The 18,897-nt window shown below is 45.0% G+C and overlaps 1 protein-coding gene across 4 annotated transcripts in view; it reads right to left on the reverse strand.

The window, feature by feature from the left end:
• TRPM8 (transient receptor potential cation channel subfamily M member 8) overlaps positions 1-18,897 on the reverse strand; it is a 70,436-nt gene that overhangs the window by 29,153 nt on the left and 22,386 nt on the right. For 2 of the 4 annotated variants that reach the window (XM_064660269.1, XM_064660268.1), the window contains exons 1-4: positions 6,690-6,888; positions 4,002-4,181; positions 2,809-2,882; positions 1,469-1,625 (exon numbers count right to left, since the gene is read on the reverse strand). In XM_064660269.1, the coding sequence (XP_064516339.1) occupies positions 1,469-1,625; positions 2,809-2,882; positions 4,002-4,181; positions 6,690-6,731 (453 nt within the window). In that variant the 5' untranslated portion in view covers positions 6,732-6,888. Of the gene's footprint in view, positions 1-1,468; positions 1,626-2,808; positions 2,883-4,001; positions 4,182-6,689; positions 6,893-18,897 lie in introns of those variants that run through there. The other 2 variants (XR_010431815.1, XM_064660271.1) reach the window with 2 other exon arrangements.

The raw sequence follows: 18,897 nt of genomic DNA on the forward strand, positions 1-18,897 counted from the left end.
TTCCCACTATCCCATCTAACCCTGCCCTCTGGCAGTGGGAAGCCATTCCCCCTTGTACTGTCACCCCAGGCCCTTGTCCCCAGTCCCTCTCCAGCTCTCCTGGAGCCCCTTTAGGCCCTGAAAGGGGCTCCAAGGTCTCCCTGGAGCCTTCTCTTCTCCAGGCTGAACAATCCCAGCTCTCTCAGCCTGTCCTGAAACCTGTTTATGGGTATGTGGACATCTGATTTCTGATCAGAATTTTTTAGGACTCATCTCTCCTAAAAAGCACCAGTCAGGCTATAAAACTTCCCATCCCTCACTGATCATTGACAGCAATTCTTAGGTCACCTTGGGGTTGAAATTCTGCCCACTGTGCATGAGATCAACAAGAAATACTTTGCAGTCTCTAAGAGTAGCAGGTGCCTTGCTAGGTAGGGAATGAAAACAGCGTATGTGACTCCAGCCAACGTGCTGATGGGATGGATTTGGAGACAAAAGCCTTGAACAAAGTATGCTCTGAAACGTGCACAGTGGCCTTGAGAGTCCTCATGAAACAACTGTGGGCACACAAACTGATTTCTGAGGTTGGAAGGGGGGACACAACCTAAGGAAAGAACATTTAAGCTTTGAGAACTCTGAAATACTGCAATAGGGCGGCACGTTTCTTCTTCCAGTAAAGTCACACAGCAGCTTACAACACAGTATTGAAACTAAAATATGCATATCAAGAAACATTTGAAGTATTCAGCTCTGTCTAAGCGTGATTCAAAACTCTCAGTCTTATTTCCCACTGAAATGCCTCCTATTTCTGCTACTTTGCATAAAACAAACCCAATTAATTTACACAGTGGGCTCTGATTTTCCTCATTTATTTTGAGTGTCTCAAGCAAGCTGCACTGGTGGGAAGTATCAGTCTTTTAGGAGGCAGATGAGCTCAGCCATATGTGATCCTCATGCAGTATCAGCATAAATCATGACAAACAGCAACACCAGCTCCTTTCTCCTTTCCACCCCTCTCACTCCCTTCCATTGTCTCCACTCCAAGCAAAAACGCAGAGGAAAAAAACAGCAATCAGAATAAAACCTCTCAAGTTCCACTGATTTCTTGCATCCCTCCAAAATTTACTGTTACTGTTGGATCTCCACCCTGGGAAATACTCCACATTCAACTGTTTATAGGCCTGACCAAGCTGGTCCATGTGGATGTAAAGTAATACTAGAGCATCACCCTCATTCACCCCTTCTCCTGCCATGCCCAGCAACAGATAACTTCTTTATTTCTTTTCACTCCCATCACCAGCCTAGGAAACAAATAGCATGGAAGAAGTTATTCTTTATTACCTTTTCTCAGGGCTCGAGAAACCAGCTTGTCTCCTTTGCAGCCTAACTCCTTCCATCAGGCTAAAACCCACTTCACCTTCCTTGCTTTCCTGGGGCTTCCATTGGCATCCAACAGCGGCCTCATGGGTACCCTAATACACTCACTTACCTTGCCTCTTTTTCCCAAGTTTTCAAACTGAATGTCCCCAAAGGCATCAGTAGGAAGCTCCTTTGTGTGCTTCTTGTAGTTCCATTTCTCACTGGTGTTAACCTGAGTGCCCTCTATGTGTTGGTTTTCAGGGTATCCACATTTACATAAGTTTCCCCTGAAAAAGAGGGAATAGCCAGGAAATCACAGTTATCCTGAGCACAGAGAAGTGAGCTCTGGCAGCAAGGAAAGCAACAGGCAGAGCTACAGAACCAGTTGTAGCTACTGGGATTTGCCACCTGACAAAGCACCTAATCCTGCTTCCTTCCCCATAACCTGCTTCTGCCCAGCACTGGGAAGTGGTTGTGCAGGACTAGTTGGGAAAGCTAGGAGAACTTTTCCTAGGAAAAGCTGCACCACCATCTGTGAAATGCTCTGCACATCCCTGCTCCCTTGGAGGGCACGGACAAGGGGGCATTGCCTCTCCCCTTCAGAGGCTTCCTGCACTCTGCTCCAAATCAAACCAGCTCACCTTAAAAATATACAGACAAAAATAAACCAGCAAGTTCTGAAACCCTTTCCCTGTGGGCTTGGAGGAAGAGAAGCTGGGAGGAACCAGCTCCTCCATCCTTCCTTGGTCCTTTGCCAGACATCCCATTTTAGGTGGCAGAGGAGAACCCTAAGTAAGACTTTCTGAAATAAGACTAATTTCCCTTGCTCTCTCCGAGGCATTTTTCCTCCCAGCTTCAGACAGAATGGGGTTAGAGAGCCCTGAGAGCTCTGTATTAGGACTTCTACAGCTGCATCAGTTTGATCACTTTTCTCTTGAGACTACAAAAAACCCAAAAAACCCATGAAAGCAAAGTTATGGTCCCCAACTTTGCATTGCACAGGTACCTGTGGCTGAAAATGGAGCCAGGATAATATCCTGTCTTAAGAGAACATCAGCCTGAGCAAAACCTAGGGATTGTCTGTCTTTGCTGTAAAGGCTTGTGTATGAAATTTGTGATTTGGTTTTAAAAGGAAAACTTCAATTATGCAAACCTCTGATACATACATACACTGTTACAGACCAATAGTAGTACTGCATCCTTAAAAAGACCTACACATTGCTACAGTTATGCTTCAAATAGGGTATTTGATATTAAACCCCGTGACAAAGCTGCTGGAAGGTCAGACCCATAGTTTTGCATCAAGTTGTTTATGGAGTAACTCAGAGGAACCAGACCAAGGTGTGGTTGCACTGCTGAATTCACTTCTCAACAAAAAAAAGCCAGCAGTTTACTCCCTGCCTTAGAAGACAAACACCCTCAGCTCCCGGCCCCCCAGCCTTGCAAAACAATTGAAAAGTACCTCCTTACATTGACTTGGAGTCTTTTGTAAAAAAGACACATTCTCTCTTCTTAAAGTTTTCTTGGATGAAGTTGGCCAAATCCTGGAAAATAATTTTTTAAAGTTTCTTTCTGATAACTCACAAAACACAAGAAACCTCAGTAGCAGCATAGTCAGTTTAAATCAAGATACTACTTAAAACAGTACAGCAAACACTGGTTCTTCCCAAGAGTAAAAAAATAAAAGGAAAAAAAAAAAGACAACGTTTTCCAGGGTAGAGGCAATTTTAATTCAACACATTAAGATCCCCGAAGGAGACCTGAACAACTTCAAGTCATGCTTTACGGGAGCTCAGTGGAATACAAAGCCTCTCCAGCTTGTTTAACCATTAACTCTCCTATTAACCTTGAAACTCCAGGAGCCCAGGGGAAGCTTTCACACTTGGGGAATGCAAATTCATCCCTAACCTGCCTCTGCAAGCTACCAAAGCAAAGAGAAATTTCTCACTTGCTGATAAAGGGTTGGGGGTTGTTTGTTTTCAGGCACTGCTTGGATTTGCAAGGCAAGATTTAGCTCAGGACAAAGAGGGAAGACACAGTCAAGTTTTTACCAATTTGACACAACACCTGTGGGTAAACGGCAACTAGAGGAAGCTATTCCAAGTGGAAAAAAACATGAGAAGTATAATATCCAAAACAAAGAAAATTGAAAGGAACTTATTTAACCAGTAGAAGTCACAACGGTGCAAGACCAAAAAGATAAAAGGGAGGGGGAGGCACTTGCTAAAGCCCCAAGAATCAGCCATTAGGCCTCTTGCAAGCCGGTCAGGAGCAGGGAATCTGTCAGACAATTGCTGCCATCAGCAAATCATTCAGGCATAAAGGGGTGTTTAACGTAATTCTGTGTTGTCTGCCTTGGCCAGCAAGCTGCTCAGGAGGTCGGCGTGGTTCCTTGGACAGATTTATCTCTCTGAAACACGAGAAAAGATTTAAAACCAGGAGGGACTAAGGATGAACAATAGTTACAGGGATCAAAAGGAATGCAGTACCTCCTTAAGAGATTCACCATGTCAGCAAAATCACTGCTCCTGCTCCAAGGGCACTGGCTGGGAAAACCTCTCCACAAAGGGAGAAGTGACAAACTCATCGTCCTGCTCCTGACACGACCCAAGTCACAGCCACAGCGTCCCACTCCCCGGACAGCAGAGGTCCCAGGTACTCACGGCATCGCTGCAGGCCACGTCTATGCTGCGGGACATGCTGGAATATAGGAGCCTGGAATTCTCAAAATTGCCATTCCTTCGGTGCCTCATGCTGCCCATGGAAACCTGGAGGAGCACGGCAGAGGGGGGGACGGAGGAGCAGATTTCTATCACCAGACACCAGCAAGGACACTTGGTGCCCTGGGAAGGCAAGGCAGAGGTTATTTCAATCCAGCACACAGAATTAGTCAGTACATCAATCCTTAAAACACAAAACATTCCAAACCAATCCTTTCTGTTATTTCATACCTCAAAGAGACTTCCTTCTTTCTTTCCCCACTCCAAAAGAACACCAAGGCAACATCCTTTGAGAGAGGAACACACCTTATATGCCACCCCACTCAATTCATGCCCAAATCTCAACTCTGTCTCTGATGGGAAGCTCAGGACTTGGCTGTTCAGGGCTCGTGCACCTGAGTAGTACCTAATCCAGTGTATTTACAAATGAAAGGGATTTTCGGGTACATTTGGAGTACAAAGATAACAAACTGCGGTGTTGAAGCACCTGGCCCAGCAGTGACCCAGGAGCTTCCAGCAGCACCTGAGTAGCGATCCCACAGGTCTGTCCAGCCTGCAACAACCACAGTCAACACGTGCAGTCCTAAGAGTGAGTGGACTGGATACTGGATCCAAGAGTTAGGAAGTCACCCTTGGGAGCAAATTGATTTCAGGTGCCCTCTAAAACACATCCCTGTATTAAACTCACCGTCTTTGAAGGAGCATCACTGCACTTGCAGCAAAGCACAGAACAAGGCTGTACTTATTCTACTGCAAATACTTCCATTCCCTTCATGCTGCTTTCCGAATAATACTGGAAAAAGCCTTTTCCTGAAAGGAAAGCTGCCAGCCAGCTTACATGGAGAACTCAAGAGTCCACTTGTCCTTCCAACACTGTTTTCTCTCCTGCCTTTACCTCTGGCTGTGTGCTCTGGAGTGATCCTGCCACTGCATGGCACAAAGCATCTCTCCCAGACACAGAAATACTCATCCTGCCGCCCTGCTGAGCCATCCCCCTGCAAATACATAACTTCTGAGAGCCAAGAACCGGCAAGTGTGAAACAATTTCCTTAGGGCACCTGACACAGCGGGAATGGCTCAGGCTGTGGAAGCTGCAGTTGTAAATAAGATGATGGGAGTGTGATGTGGGCAACCCCCAAAGCAGAAAGAAAAGGCAAGATTACACATAACGACATATATTTATATTTTACAGTTATTTTAAAAATCCTTTGAAAATCATGTTGTGCTGAGGGGGAGCATGACTGACTCGTTTACTGTGCATGGTAGAAGCCCTCACCTACTTCCTCCAAATTCTGCAGCATGCCTGGGATCTCCATCATTGCTAAGTGATGGGAAAAACCCCTCTTCTTCCTTCCCAGCTTCTGCACAGGATAGGAGTTATTTAAACCCAAGAAAAGGCAAAAAGTTGAAAGTGAAGAGATGGATGGCTGGGCCCAGAGAAGCTCCAACCCGGCAATGAAGCATCGTGGAGACAAAGACATGAAAAAAACACCTTGTCAGGCACAGTTTGCAAGAAACCCCAGGAAACTGGGACTTGGCAGCTGATAGGGATGGAAATCTGAGGTTGGAGGATACTGGCAACTGTGCACTGGGAGACATATTTCCTAATAACCCAGAAAGCAATTCTTATCATTTCATATGATTAATGTTCAGTATAAAGATGTTTTCAAAGCTGTAATTCCAGATAAAAGCTCCGTGGAGGGAAATTACGTTTTGGTCGTGATCTATGGAACTTATTTATTGACAGTTTTACTTGCGTTGCTGGTTTGTTTAATAAGTTTAACACCAGGAAACTGACTACGGACAGAACCGTACAGAGAAGATTAAAAGGAAAGGGTATTAAATTATTAATTCCAAAGACTACAGGATTTCAAGTTTGCCTCGCTGCAGAATTGATAAGAATGAACGTGCTGCAAATAAAAAAGTATGAGATAGCAAAGAAGCCTTGAAGACGTGGGATTTAATTTTAAATTCAAGTTCTGAAAAGCATCACTGATAGCTCAGTGTTTGGCTGGTATCAGGGAGCGACGCCCATTAACCCCACAAGTGTTAGAGATAACAGAGCAATTACACACATCTTAAAAGATGTGACAAAGCTGCAGCCCACAGAACAGGCAAACAGTTCATTTTCTATCACATTTCCAACCCACTGAATTAAATGTATAAGATATTTAACGCATTAAAGCATCACTTTATAAAGTAACACATATTGAGAGTAATAGCCACTAGATAAACACCAGAATAATCCTCTAAAACGTAAAGGCTAATACTATGACTTCCACAGCACTTGAAGGAGCATATTCCAAGGAAATCTTCAGCTTGGAGGTGACTAAAAAGAAAGAGAAGTAACAAAAAACAGCTAGTTCTAAAGAGACTTTTAAATAGGCTTTTAAAAACTTGTCCGCAACTGAAAAAGCAACACCAGCCTCCATTCCCAGGCAGCTTCCAGATAAATGGAACCACTATTTGCGTTTAACATAATCCCACAACTGGCTTTGTGTGAAAGCTCTCAGAAAGCAGAGGATGTTGCCAAACTCCAGCTGCAACGCTACCCCAAATCCAGCAAATTCAAAGTCTCTACTCATAAGGACAGAAAACAAACCAATGTCTAATCACGTACCACAGACTTACCAAAGCCTCCAGGACATGCCCCAGCAATCCTACTGCAGTCATGGCTCCAGGAGGCAGGTTTTGATATACTTCAGCTGGCAAAGCCCCACCTTTATCTGTGCCACGCCTTCCTTTTGAGGGAGGGAGGGACCGGGAGCAACGAACGGCAGGATTGCTCACCAATTAGTAACAGAAGCCGCCTAATTGCAGCGGGCTGCAGGAGGTGAGAGCTGCAGGTTATTTGTGAGAGCAGCAGTGTTGCTGTCCCACCTGCTGCCCATGCACTGCAGCTCCATGTCAGCAACAGCACTACTAAAAAGCCAGAGGTATAAGAAAATGCTTGGGGGAACAAAGAATTAGATTTTAAGGCAGCAGAAGATAGTGGAGCACTTGTAAAATCAACACCTAATTTTCTACAAGGTTGTTGAAGCACTGGTGAATGCAACAGAGGATTATACAAGTGATGTTTTGACCCAAAAAAATATTAGTCAGTGTCTTAATTTTCTGTTTGACACTCAGCTGGTTTTCTCCGCCTTTAAGTTAAAGCTTTTCACTTTGGTAAGAGCAATTCCTATTGCAGTGATATTCAGTGAGTCCTTGGAGAGACATTATCCCCAGTCCACTGCCCTTTCAGAAAGCAGAGCTATACCATGTGCTGCTGGAGAACCTTCTACAGCCCCGTTTGAACCACCCAGTTTGAACCCACTTTAGGCCAGGTTGGACGGGGCTTGGAGCAACCTGGGCTAGTGGAAGGTGTCCCTGCCCATGGCAGGGGGTGGGACTCGGTGATGTTTAAGATTCCCTCCAACCAAAACCATTCCTGGATTCTAAGTCTCAGAGTGATCTTTCCTTCTGTGATGGAGTGTAGGTTTATTATCCCAAATCTCACATTACCTTGGCATATACACATCTCCATTTGCATGAGTTATCACTTAGGGGCTTCACTTCACACGGCAGCATCCAAGAGCTCCCTACCACGTGGGGGTGTTCAGCCCAAAGTTCACATCCAGGTGATCCCCTGCCCCTAAGGAATGCACAGAAAACAGGTACCAAAGACAAGCAGGTAAACCTGAGAGGGATCTAAATGGCTCCTGTGCATCCTCTGGCCCCCTGTTTCCCAAGAGCAGAGTTTTCATGGACAGCAGCATGTTCCTGTCCATGTGGTCATGCATCAACATCCCTGAAGTGCTGAACGTGAATCTTGACTGTGCTTTACACCTGCAGCAAGTCCCTCAGCAGCTGTCCTGGGAACCAGCCCGACAACAGATCGCAAGAAAAGAAACTACTGAGTGCAGGGATGGGGAACTCAATGATCCCCTTAAAACCATAGCTGCAGAGCTGGGCAACAAGCCCTTCTGCCTGGTCCTCTTAGACAGAGCAGACTGGAGAGCAGACAGATTTTTGGGGCCACTTAATTGTTCTCAAGTGCAGCAAATCCCCACGTACCTCAAGCAAGAAACCGGGCACCCCAAGCATAATTCAGAAATGCTCTCTGAACGTGTCAGGAAGTTTTTAGGGCCAAGATAATCAATATTTTCCAAAGACAAGAGCTCCTCCATGGGCAATAATTCCCACTTGCCAGCATTCCTGCATTCTTGGTCTGAGAATACATATACAGATATTCCAAATCTACAGTAATATGCTAATATTTGCTGTATTCCAGCAAATCAGGTCCGACTGTAGCAGAGAGATTTCAGTGAGAATTTGCCAAACTGCACAGCATTTCCTGTCTTCTCTAATTCACAGAAGTTATATTACTCTGGTTTTGGACTAAAAAGAGGTATTTGTGAACAATCAAATGGAGTTGTTATGGATCCTGGCCCAAGAGCTGTTTCTATGATGAGTGAAGTAAAAGCTGTCGTCCTCAGCATCAGCACTGTTGTTATTGACGCAGGAATCAAAATGGAGCAAGCACTTTTATTACAAAGAAATGGAAATTCATGTAGATATAAAAGCATTTTCCATTGTACTGAGAGCAGAGAAGAAACTGTAAGGAAGAAAGATGCTTCTGCATGTGAATAAACCTTATGATCATTTTTTAAAAAGCATAAAGCCAGAAAGCAGATTTAAGGAAAATGGTGCCTGAAGAGCTACAGGGATTTAAGCCCTGCTGCCCCCACTGTGCAGAAAAATAGGTCCAATAGGATTTAATTCCATGGCTGGTAGAAAATCACCTTCTATCCCAGGACCTCTGATAGCTTGAGAGGGGTTTTTTGTGGGTGAAGGCAGAATTGATGGTGCCCCTGTGAAGTTAAATGATATCATACAATTCCAAGGTGGTTGGGGTTGGAAGGCACCTGAAAGCTTATCCAGTTCTACCCCCTGCCATGGACAGGGACACCTTCCACTAGCCCAGGTTGCTCCAACCTGGCCTTGGACACTTCCAGGGATGGGGCAGCCACAGCTTCTCTGGGCAACCTGTGCCAGGGCCTCCCCACCCTCCCAGGGAACAATTTCTTCCCAATATCAAACCTAAATCTCTCCTTTTTAGTTTAAAACCATTTCCCCTTGTTCTTTCACTATCTGCCTTTGTAATACATATTCATTCTCTTGTAAAATTTATTTTGGGGGAGAGTTTTGTGGGTTTTGTTTTTTAAACTACATTAGTCTCAGTTCAGCACACCAAGGAAAATTCTTAATGCCAAGGAGACTGTCACGGGCTGACAGCATTAAAGTCACCACTACTCACCAAAAAACCCTTTTTTAGGAACAAGGCTGTTTTGGCTAAGCTTTGAGCCACACATTTTATAACAGCCTGGTCTAGTGGATGTCAAGTGGAAGGTGTCCCTGCCCATGGCAGGGGTTGCAATGAGATGAGCTTTAAGGTCCCTTCCAACCCAAACCATCCGGGGATTCTGTGATTATTAGCCCACTGTTTCAAGACACCTTACTGGAAATTTCTGTACAGGGTTTCAAAGCTCAGGCTCCACAGAAGCCGTTGGTTAATCTTTTGATGGATCAGATGGGCAAGAAAGTGAAATACTTCCTCTGTTGAGTGCTAATCACCACCATTCCCTTGGCTAAATTCTCCCCGTGGATCACCAGAGAGACCAAAGTGTCAAACACTGTCGTAGAACAGCCAGACTAATTACAGAAGCTCAAACAAAGTATTCCATGGAGATTCACAAAGATCATTCCCATCCCAGAAATCCCTCTGGATTTCTTTTCCTTTGGCTGCAAGCTGTTAACACTGCTCCTGTTTCTGAGCAGGACACAGGCACTGATGCAGCTGCAAACAGAATTCCACTTGCTGTGTGTGACCTGCTGTCATGGTTTGAGAATTCAAACCACTACACCTGCCTGCTGTATCCCATTTATTGCTCAGGTAACAATCCACTTCTCTTTTCACCCAAACTGCACAAACTCCCCTTGAACAGGGGAACAGCTCCTCACCCTTTTCATGTTGTGATTCTGGATCTGTAACCCCTGGGGAGAACTGTTCTGTCACATTTCCAATTGAGACACTCCATTTCTCAACAGCATTAGAAGCAGAGGAGGAAGCAATTATTAAATGGCAACTATGAGATAATACTTGAGCACTTCCATCCTCAAAAGCACCTTGAACATAATGAACACAAAAAACAGAGAGAGAAACAGAGAACTTTTGCCATTTCAACTCCATGCCCTTTGTCTCTCTACCTCACCTGGCTCCTTAAATGCTCAACTTTGCTGAGACCAACTGGCAAGTTCCCTGTTTGTGTCTTTTACAATTTCCCAGCCCTGGACAAGAATATCTGAAGCTGCTACATAGATGGCAGGTCAATAGTCTAGCAGTGGCAGGTCAATATTCTGGCAACAGGCACCCCCCAAAAGCATTAAGAGAGAGCAAAGGAAACTTAAAGAAGAGGATAAGGATAAACTTCCCCCAGCTTTGTGTTTCTTGGGGTTTTTTGGCAATGAGAGATCTGACTCCTATTTCTGTGTGTGTGGACCACTGGGATGCACATACCAGCCACCAGAGTAAGGCTCTGATAATACAGTCAATTTGTTGCCTTAATTTTGGGTTATATTAAAGCTCAGTAAAATGAGGAGCAACAGAAGGGATTCACTGCAAGAAAGGTCAATAAAACTATTCACACTATAGCAGAGTCCTGTCTGAAAAGCACAGGTGTGGTAAGTCCCTTCACGATACAACTCTGGCAACAAAAACACAGCAGAACTTTCTGAAAACCCAAACCATCTTAGAAAAGCCTAAAGAGCACAGTTCTGTGAACAGGCAACACTTGGACTCCTCAGCTTTTCCTGTATTCGGGAAGGCAGGTGCACTGCTGGGGATAAACCAAGTTTCACAAAAAGATCCCGGTGCCAGTGATCCCTCTACTCTTGGTGAATGGAAACCCTTTTAAAATGGCATATTTCTGGGTGGCTGCTCAAGTCACAGGGATTTCAGATTCATTACTGATAGCAATTTTGTAATTTTTAGCCATTTGCCTGAAGATGAAACAGAACGTTCCGTCAAGCCTACAATGACACACTAAGGGGCACAGCAGAGGGAACACACTCTACTGCAAAATGGCAATATTTTGGTAACTCCTGATATTTGAACTGTTCAAAAAAAAGGATTATTGATGGAATTTAAGACTATTTGAAGCACTTCTTACTAATCTGAGTGTGGAGCTACTCTCGCCGAAAGAGGACAGTCTCCTGGACAAATAGAAGTATGACCTTGCTAAGATAAAGTCCTGCTATTATGGGACCTCGAACCAGAGCAGAGAGCTCTGGTTCAGCCCTCTCTCATCACCCATCCTGCTGTCCACAAGCATTTTAAACCCTATTTAACAATTTACGTTCCTAAATGCAGACACTTGGATTTCCTCTAAGTGTGAGAGTGCATTGCATTTGAAGAACAATGAAGTCATGCCCATGGCATGTCAGCCCAGAAAGCTTTAAAAGTGCATTTTGGTGTGAAATATTAATAGGTATGAACAGAACACTGGCAGATTCTTTCTGTAAAAGCCCTAAAAATAATTTTAAAAGAAATCCACCAAAAATAATTACATAATTTTCAGCTTATCAATGTTGAGTGACTAGAAATTGGTCACCTCGGGCTTTTATGCACTTAATTTGATGGAAGTGTTCTGAGGAAGTTTCATCAAGCTTTAAAAATGACGAGGGGAGAGGAAAAGCTTTGGATGCTTGAGATCAGGTTAAAAAAAACCAAAACCCAAACTAAAAGGAACGTGAAGCCTCTAGTCAACACACTAGAGCTGGAGACTCACTCCCACCAGTTTCAATGCACATCTTAGCTCCAGCTCCATGAGTTTCTCAGAATTGACCTGGAATTAAAATAAAAATGTGCATTAACACAGAATGATCCAACTGATGACAATCACAGGGAAGTGACAGGATTGACACAGCAATTCTTGAAGATATGGACTCAGAAAGGAAAATTGTGAAAACTAAAAAACCTCAAATTTTAAAGTAGCAATAAATTCTCTTCACATTTGCACCAAATCTAAGGTTCATCAAAACCACCTTCCTTAAAAGGTGTGTGGGGGGGTTAAATATATCTGAATATACACAGAATATTTAAGAAAAATATCAAGCAAAACACTTCAGTCTCACTGAACTGAGACAATGCGTAATATTCCTATTCCTATTTTGCATGCCTAAGATCATATACAGAAATCAAAGCAAAGTGGCACAAAGACAAGTGGTAACACCAAAGAAAATGCTCTCCAACTGTAGTTTAATCCAAAGAAACTGCTCCAGTGAAGAAGTACATCTGCTTTTACAGAGCCATGGTATTAAAACACAGTGTCAAATTCATCCAATATTCAAATGAACGTATGCTCGGGACTGTTTCAGCCCCCCTTCTCTGGGAACTGGGTGTAGCACACACACCTTGCACATTTACTCCAGTTTCACATCCCTACATGGGGTAACAGTGTGTCAACATCCTCCATAAAAGGGTGCAGTTAATCAGATATCCAAATGTATCTTGGGTAAAATGCCTTTAAAATCCATGGAAATCAGAGTCATGTAATGGGAAGGTACCTGGAGAGATCCAAGTCAGTCAGAACTAAACTCCACATAGTTCAATAGCTCAAAGGATATCAATCCCATAACCTGTCCAGACCCTTTTCTGATGTTCAAACATCTGAGGATGTTTGAACATCCTCAGGCTGATTTTTTTTCTACTATCAGAGAATCCCAGAGTGGTTTGGGTTGGAAGGGACCTTAAAGTTCATCTTGTCGTGGTCAGGGACACCTTCCAGCAAAAAGACTGGTTGCTTCCTACTTGAGATTTCCTTTAATCCAGCTTGTATCCACTGCCCCATTCCCACGCACCTCTGAGAAGCTTGGATCCATTTCCTCTCCACCTTCCCATGTCAGGCAGTTGCAGATACCATTAAGATCCCACAGCACCTTCTTATCTCAACCTCTTGTCGTGCACTGGGGTGGGGGAAATACATGGTTCAGGTTGGAAGGGACCTTAAATATCACAGAGGGGGATTCTCTCCAACACAGCCCAGGCCAGCATTGGCCTCTTGCTGCCAGGGAACTGTGCTGACACATATTCAACTTCATCCCACAGATCCAGTTAATGACATTTTTATTAACCCAGGACAGGCTTTACCAGGGAGGGGACCAAAAACATGTAGTCAGGCAATTACAAACCACTAGCTGAGCTAGGAACAAACCTGGCAGCTCCTGGGAATGTGCTGCCAGTTCCCAATCCCTGAGCAGGTCGACCAGAGGTAACTTGTCCAAGTCCTGTTTGCTTTCTGTTTGTTTTCCTGCTGCCACAGAAGAAAAAGGGACAGCAATCATCAATCCCTTGGACGTAATGTTAAGAAAGTACCAGGAGAAGTGTTTAGCTGGAAATGAGGGTAGAAACCAAAATCAGCTGTGACAGTCACCCCAGATCACTCTGAGTGAGTTGTTTTCTAAAAACAGAGTGATGAGAGGCCAAGGACACCCTCATGTATTGAAATAAAGCTGGATTCATTAAAACTTGCTGAAACAGGGAGCAATGACAGAATAGATGTCAGGGAATGCAGAGACAACAAACAGAACACAACAACCACTGCCAAATTCACAGGAAAAAATAAAATAGCCACACTTCAGGCTTGAGGTGGGAAAGTTTCAGTGCTCTTCACACAGAAGACCCGACTCCTTGAGGCCTCAAATGCTTTGTATTACTTAGTACTTTGTTCTCAGCACAGCTGCTGCTGGAAAGTCAGTTGGAGAAAAGTAGGAGGGTGGGGGGAAACTGCTTCCAAGAAATTTAGCTCAGGTCAGTCAGCAAGAACTGCCCCCCTCCCACCCCCCTCCCAAGGGAGGAACGTTCAGAAAAAGTTTTGAGCTAAAAAGAGTCTTTGAAAAAGAAGCACTAAAGGCAACATTAATAGACAGAGGCAGCAGCTCTGACAAGAATTTCAGCACATAGGGAGAGGCAAGGAGGAAGAGAGGGAATCAGTGGAAAAAAGTCCCCTGGAGGCTGAGGTCAGACGGATTAAGGCACTGTTTCAGTCAATATCCGCTGAAAACCATAGCTGAAAGCAAACAAACACCAAATATACTTTTTCAGAGTCTTACAAGGAAAAGACTCTCATAGAAAATGTATGAAGAAGCTTCAAAGTAATTATAGGTTAGCAAAGGTATATTTCTTTCATTGACCATTATTTTAATTAATAATTAATCAGCTGCTGCTGTCAAGCCCATGTGCTTAAAAACACTAAGCAGTGTGTTCTTTATAAGGGGCAGTTTATCAATTTGATTTTATGTCCATCACGCAACATTAAAATGAGAGACAAGTGATTTAGAGTAAACCATGAAGTTGATCCACTCACTTATACATTTCATTGCTGTCCCAAGCCCATGAGAAGTGGGTGTCTGGGGAGGTGGGGGGGTTGGATCGACTTTAAGGGGAAGAACAGCACGAGCCCAAGGTCAGGCCCAAAGAGAAGGTGCACGATTTACTGCAGTTACACTTCTGGAGAGCTTCTGCTGTTTCCCAGACATCCCCAGATTTCACAGCCAGGAGTGGAGGATACAGAGCAGCACTTGCACCAAAGCTGGAGTCTCTCCCTGCAGACACAACCAGCAGCAAAGAGGGGACCAGACACACCCCTCCTGCTCCCCCTGCCCCAACAGATACCACTGATGTGGACACTAAATGGCTCTAGAGCTCATTAGCATTGCATACAAAATACACTTTTCTTGTGAGGTTGGTACTTTCTCCAAGCCTGGTCCCACTTGCCTTTCTTCCAGTACATCCTCAGCACATCAGCAGCACAAAGCATCCACTCATCCTTTCTCCAAGACGCTTAATTCACAAGGTTGAAGACCACTCAAAGGCCCAAGACCAGAAGTGTAGGTGAGAGGGTGAGAATGTTTAATCCAGGAAGGTTGACTGGGGACCCTGTCAGCTGGGAACTCAAGGGAAAAAGGGGGAAACCATAAAAAAACCCCAACAAAACCACTGTGATAACACTGATAAGGGACAAACCTCACCAGAGCCACCAAGTGATGGGCTGCCCAGAGACCACAGGCACCAGTGCCAGCAAGGTCAGCAGGAGGCAGAAATGGTAAAAAAAAAAAAAAAGGATATTAAAGCCAGCTTCAACTACCTAGATCACAAATGCATATCCCATCTGCTAGTAATTTTTTGCATCTCAAAAGGAGTCTCAAGCATGTCAGCACCATTCAGCTTTTCTCACTGCAAGTGGCAGTATTAGAAAGATCTGTTCTAAACTTCCCCATCATCCCCAACTCTCCAGCTTCTCCCTCCTACCAGATGGCTGAAAACACAAAAGTAAAGCATGTGTTTGAAACTGCTGCTCCCTAATTTAGGGGGGAACACATTCTTCATCAATTGAAAAAAAATAATGAAAACATTTATGATTTCCAGCTTCTCTGAAGCTGCAGAGAAAGGTTTTCACTCTGACAGCTTGGCCTGGAATCTGCAGGCAGCAACATTTAAGAAGCAATTTGAAACTGCAAGAGCACTTTTGGGGAAAGTGTCTCAAATGTCAGACAGATCTATTAAAACAGCTCTTGACAGACTAATCTATAAGCCTTTCTCTTCTAGTGTGAGATTTGTATCGATTTTTAAAATAGCAATCCCATTACTACACATTAACAGCATGGATAAACATCTCTCCGAGTATTTAGGATTGCAACAGGACAAAGAGAGAATATGAGGGCAGTAATTTTCCATCACATAGAAAGTGAGGTTAAATGGAGAAAGGACCAGCTTAACACTTGGTGTCTGAAAATCAAATCCATCTCTAAAGCAAGTTTTCAGCACAGCAAGGGCTCTGCTGACCTTTTTTGTTGCCCAAATCCACTCCATACATCTCTGATCCACTCCCAGCAGTCAGCTCCAAATCCCTCACTCACCACACTGCCTCTCCCACTGCCCACCATGGAAAATCCCCTTCTCAGGTGTCCAATTTTCACAATTTTAGGGGTAATTGAGGAAAACCAGGAGCAAGTGCACATACTCATGTGGCTCAATCAGCATGAATGCAGAAAACAGACTCATCTCAGAGATCTTCCAACCTAAATGATTCTGTGAGAAGAGACAGAATAGAAATGGGAGAGGCAGCATTTCTTTTCACAGCAGTTTGGATTCCCAGATTGAGAGAGACCAGCTCCTCCCCTCCCCGAGCCCATCAGCTGCTCTACAGACCTGTCCCCTCATGAGAACCTGTAAGGCTGAGCAGATTCCCACTGTCACAGCCCAGATACACCAGTGCTACTGCACTAAATCCTGCCGTTCTCCAGCCCAGAGGTTCCTTGAGCTCAGCAGGCTGCTGTGTGCATTGCTCTGACCAGAGATCAGGAAATCACAGGAGGGTTTGGGTTGGAAGGCACCTTAAAGATCATCTCCTCCAGTCCCACCCCCTGCCATGGGCAGGGACACCTTCCACTAGCCCAGGTTGCTCCAACTTGGCCTTGGACACTTCCAGGGATGGGGCAGCCACAGCTTCTCTGGGCAGCCTGTGCCAGGGCCTCATCACCCTCACAGGGAAGGATTCCTTCCCAATATGCAACATAAACCTTCCCTCTGGCAGTAGGAAGCCATTCCCCCTTCTCCTGTCACTCCAGGCCCTTCTAAATAGTCCCTCTCTCTCGTTCTTTCAGGCTCCCTTCAGGTCCTGGAAGGGCCAATTTGGTCACACCAAAGCTTCTCTTCTCCAGGCTGAACAATCCCAATTCCCTCAGCCTTTCCTTTTGTCTCCACCAGATGCCAGAGTCATGCAACAACCAGTGACCTTGCTTATATCCTGGATCCCAGGTATGGAATAAGCTACAGGAATTTCCAGGTTGCCCTCTCAAAACCCAGTGTTTTTGCCTCTCACACAGACTTGCCCCAGCTCACACACATTTAGGAGCTCATTTCCAAATGAAGCTTCACAACCACAGTTTGTGTTATCTCCAAACACGACCTGTGGACCTTCCTGGCCATCAGCACTCTGGACAACAGCAGCATGCTCAGAGGGGCACAGCACCTCTTCAACTCATCCAAGTTTTTGGTCTTTCAACTACCAAAAGTGATCCATCCCAGAATCACACGCGGAACCTGAGCCTCCCACCCACTGCCACCACTTATTGTGCACCATCTCAGTGGGGAGGAGCAGCCACGGGCTTCAGGCAGGCAGAAAGCTGGTTTTTTCCTAGTGTAGGGTGCACAACAGTAGTTTGGAGTTCACACCTCAACCTCTAGAAAGCCAGGCTTGGAGCAGAATAGCTGTGCTGCACCAGGCCTGAGGCAAAACCAGTGTCACACCCCCCCCTTCCCATCACCATCAATTACACAAACTGCAAGCCAACATTTTCCCACCAGGATGAAAAAAAAAGCTGCTATTCCTGATGTCCTTTCCCAGCTGAACATGGAGCAAACTCTGCAAGCACGAGGAAGACACCTAAGGAGGTGATGTCACCCACTGAGCCCCAGGCAGTCCCGGCTCCTACAAGCCTGCTGCCTCCAGGCACATTTCTTTTCCATGTGCTGTTCCCTCTCTTCTGCCTCAGACAACCCCTGCTCACATCCTGCAATTGCTTTTTCCAAGTCCCTTCTTACAGAAAGAGTCACAAGAATGGACCTAATTGTTGCTCCAGCTTCTCTTAGGTGGCAAATAGCCCTGAATTAGGCTGGAGATGGCTTCACACGTGGACATCCTGCCTGGCACAGCTCCAGAACCTCCCATCTTGTTCCTGCACAGTTTAGTAACCAGTGATAGTAGTGGACCTTGGACCACATCCACCTGGAGTGGCTGGGTCACCTCAGAAACAGGACACCTGACCAAAGGGACAGCCCACACAACATAGCACCATGCTCAGAAAGAGAAAGGGAATCTTTGGGTCTTTTCTGTTTTGTTCCCCACTCTGCTAGGGGTGAGAGGGAGTCAGAGGTAGTCCCATGAGAGAGCATCCCAGGGCTCCCAGGGCTCCCAGGTCTTCCATGCTCTCTGAAGAGGTCACCCAGCATCCAAGAGCCCAGGTGTTACCTGGCACCTGCTGGTTGCAAAGGGCAGAGCCTTGACCTTCTTCAGACTCTGAAGTGCAGAAATCTACTGATAGAACTCAGACATTTCAGCTAATCTTTCCATTAGGGCCCAGCTACGCAAACCCCCAAAACTTAGGGCCAGAGGAATATCAATTTGCTTTTTAAATGGATTCTGTGCCCTTAAGGCTGCAGAATATAATGGAAACAACAACAACAAAAAAAACCCAAAAAAACCTCAAGCAGGTCATGTACTAGAAAGGTGATAAAACCCACACCATTAAAGCAGAGATTTAAAGGCAGGTGCATTTTTCTCTACAAATCTGATCCTGCTGCAAAATATCCGCGGCTGTTACAGAAGTTCACATTAACCCATCAGCTCCATCAAAGAAGGTTTCCATGGGCTTTGCCAAGAAAAGAGACAAGTTTAAAGAACAAAAGTAAAGAGAAAAAGGACGAACATTCTATTTCCACAGTTACTCTTGCAGAGCCAGTGGAACGGAACAGCACAAAAATGCCCAGGAAAGTGCTTGCTGTGCAAGCTCACTGCCACACAGAGCCAAGGGCTGCTGCCCTTTAGCAAACACCTGGTGTCCATTATTTGGGTTGTGCTACACCCCTCCCTGGCCTGGAGAGGGCAAAGGGAAGAGGAGGCTGTCCCACCCCATGTCAATACCTGATAAAAGCCTGAGCTGCTTCCTGCAGAGTATCCCCAGCACAGCACACCAAGTATACTGCAGGCATAGCAAGACCAATGCACAAAACGTGTTT

The sequence above is a fragment of the Pseudopipra pipra genome, chromosome 7 (assembly GCF_036250125.1).
Source record: "Pseudopipra pipra isolate bDixPip1 chromosome 7, bDixPip1.hap1, whole genome shotgun sequence".
Lineage (NCBI taxonomy): Eukaryota > Metazoa > Chordata > Aves > Passeriformes > Pipridae > Pseudopipra > Pseudopipra pipra.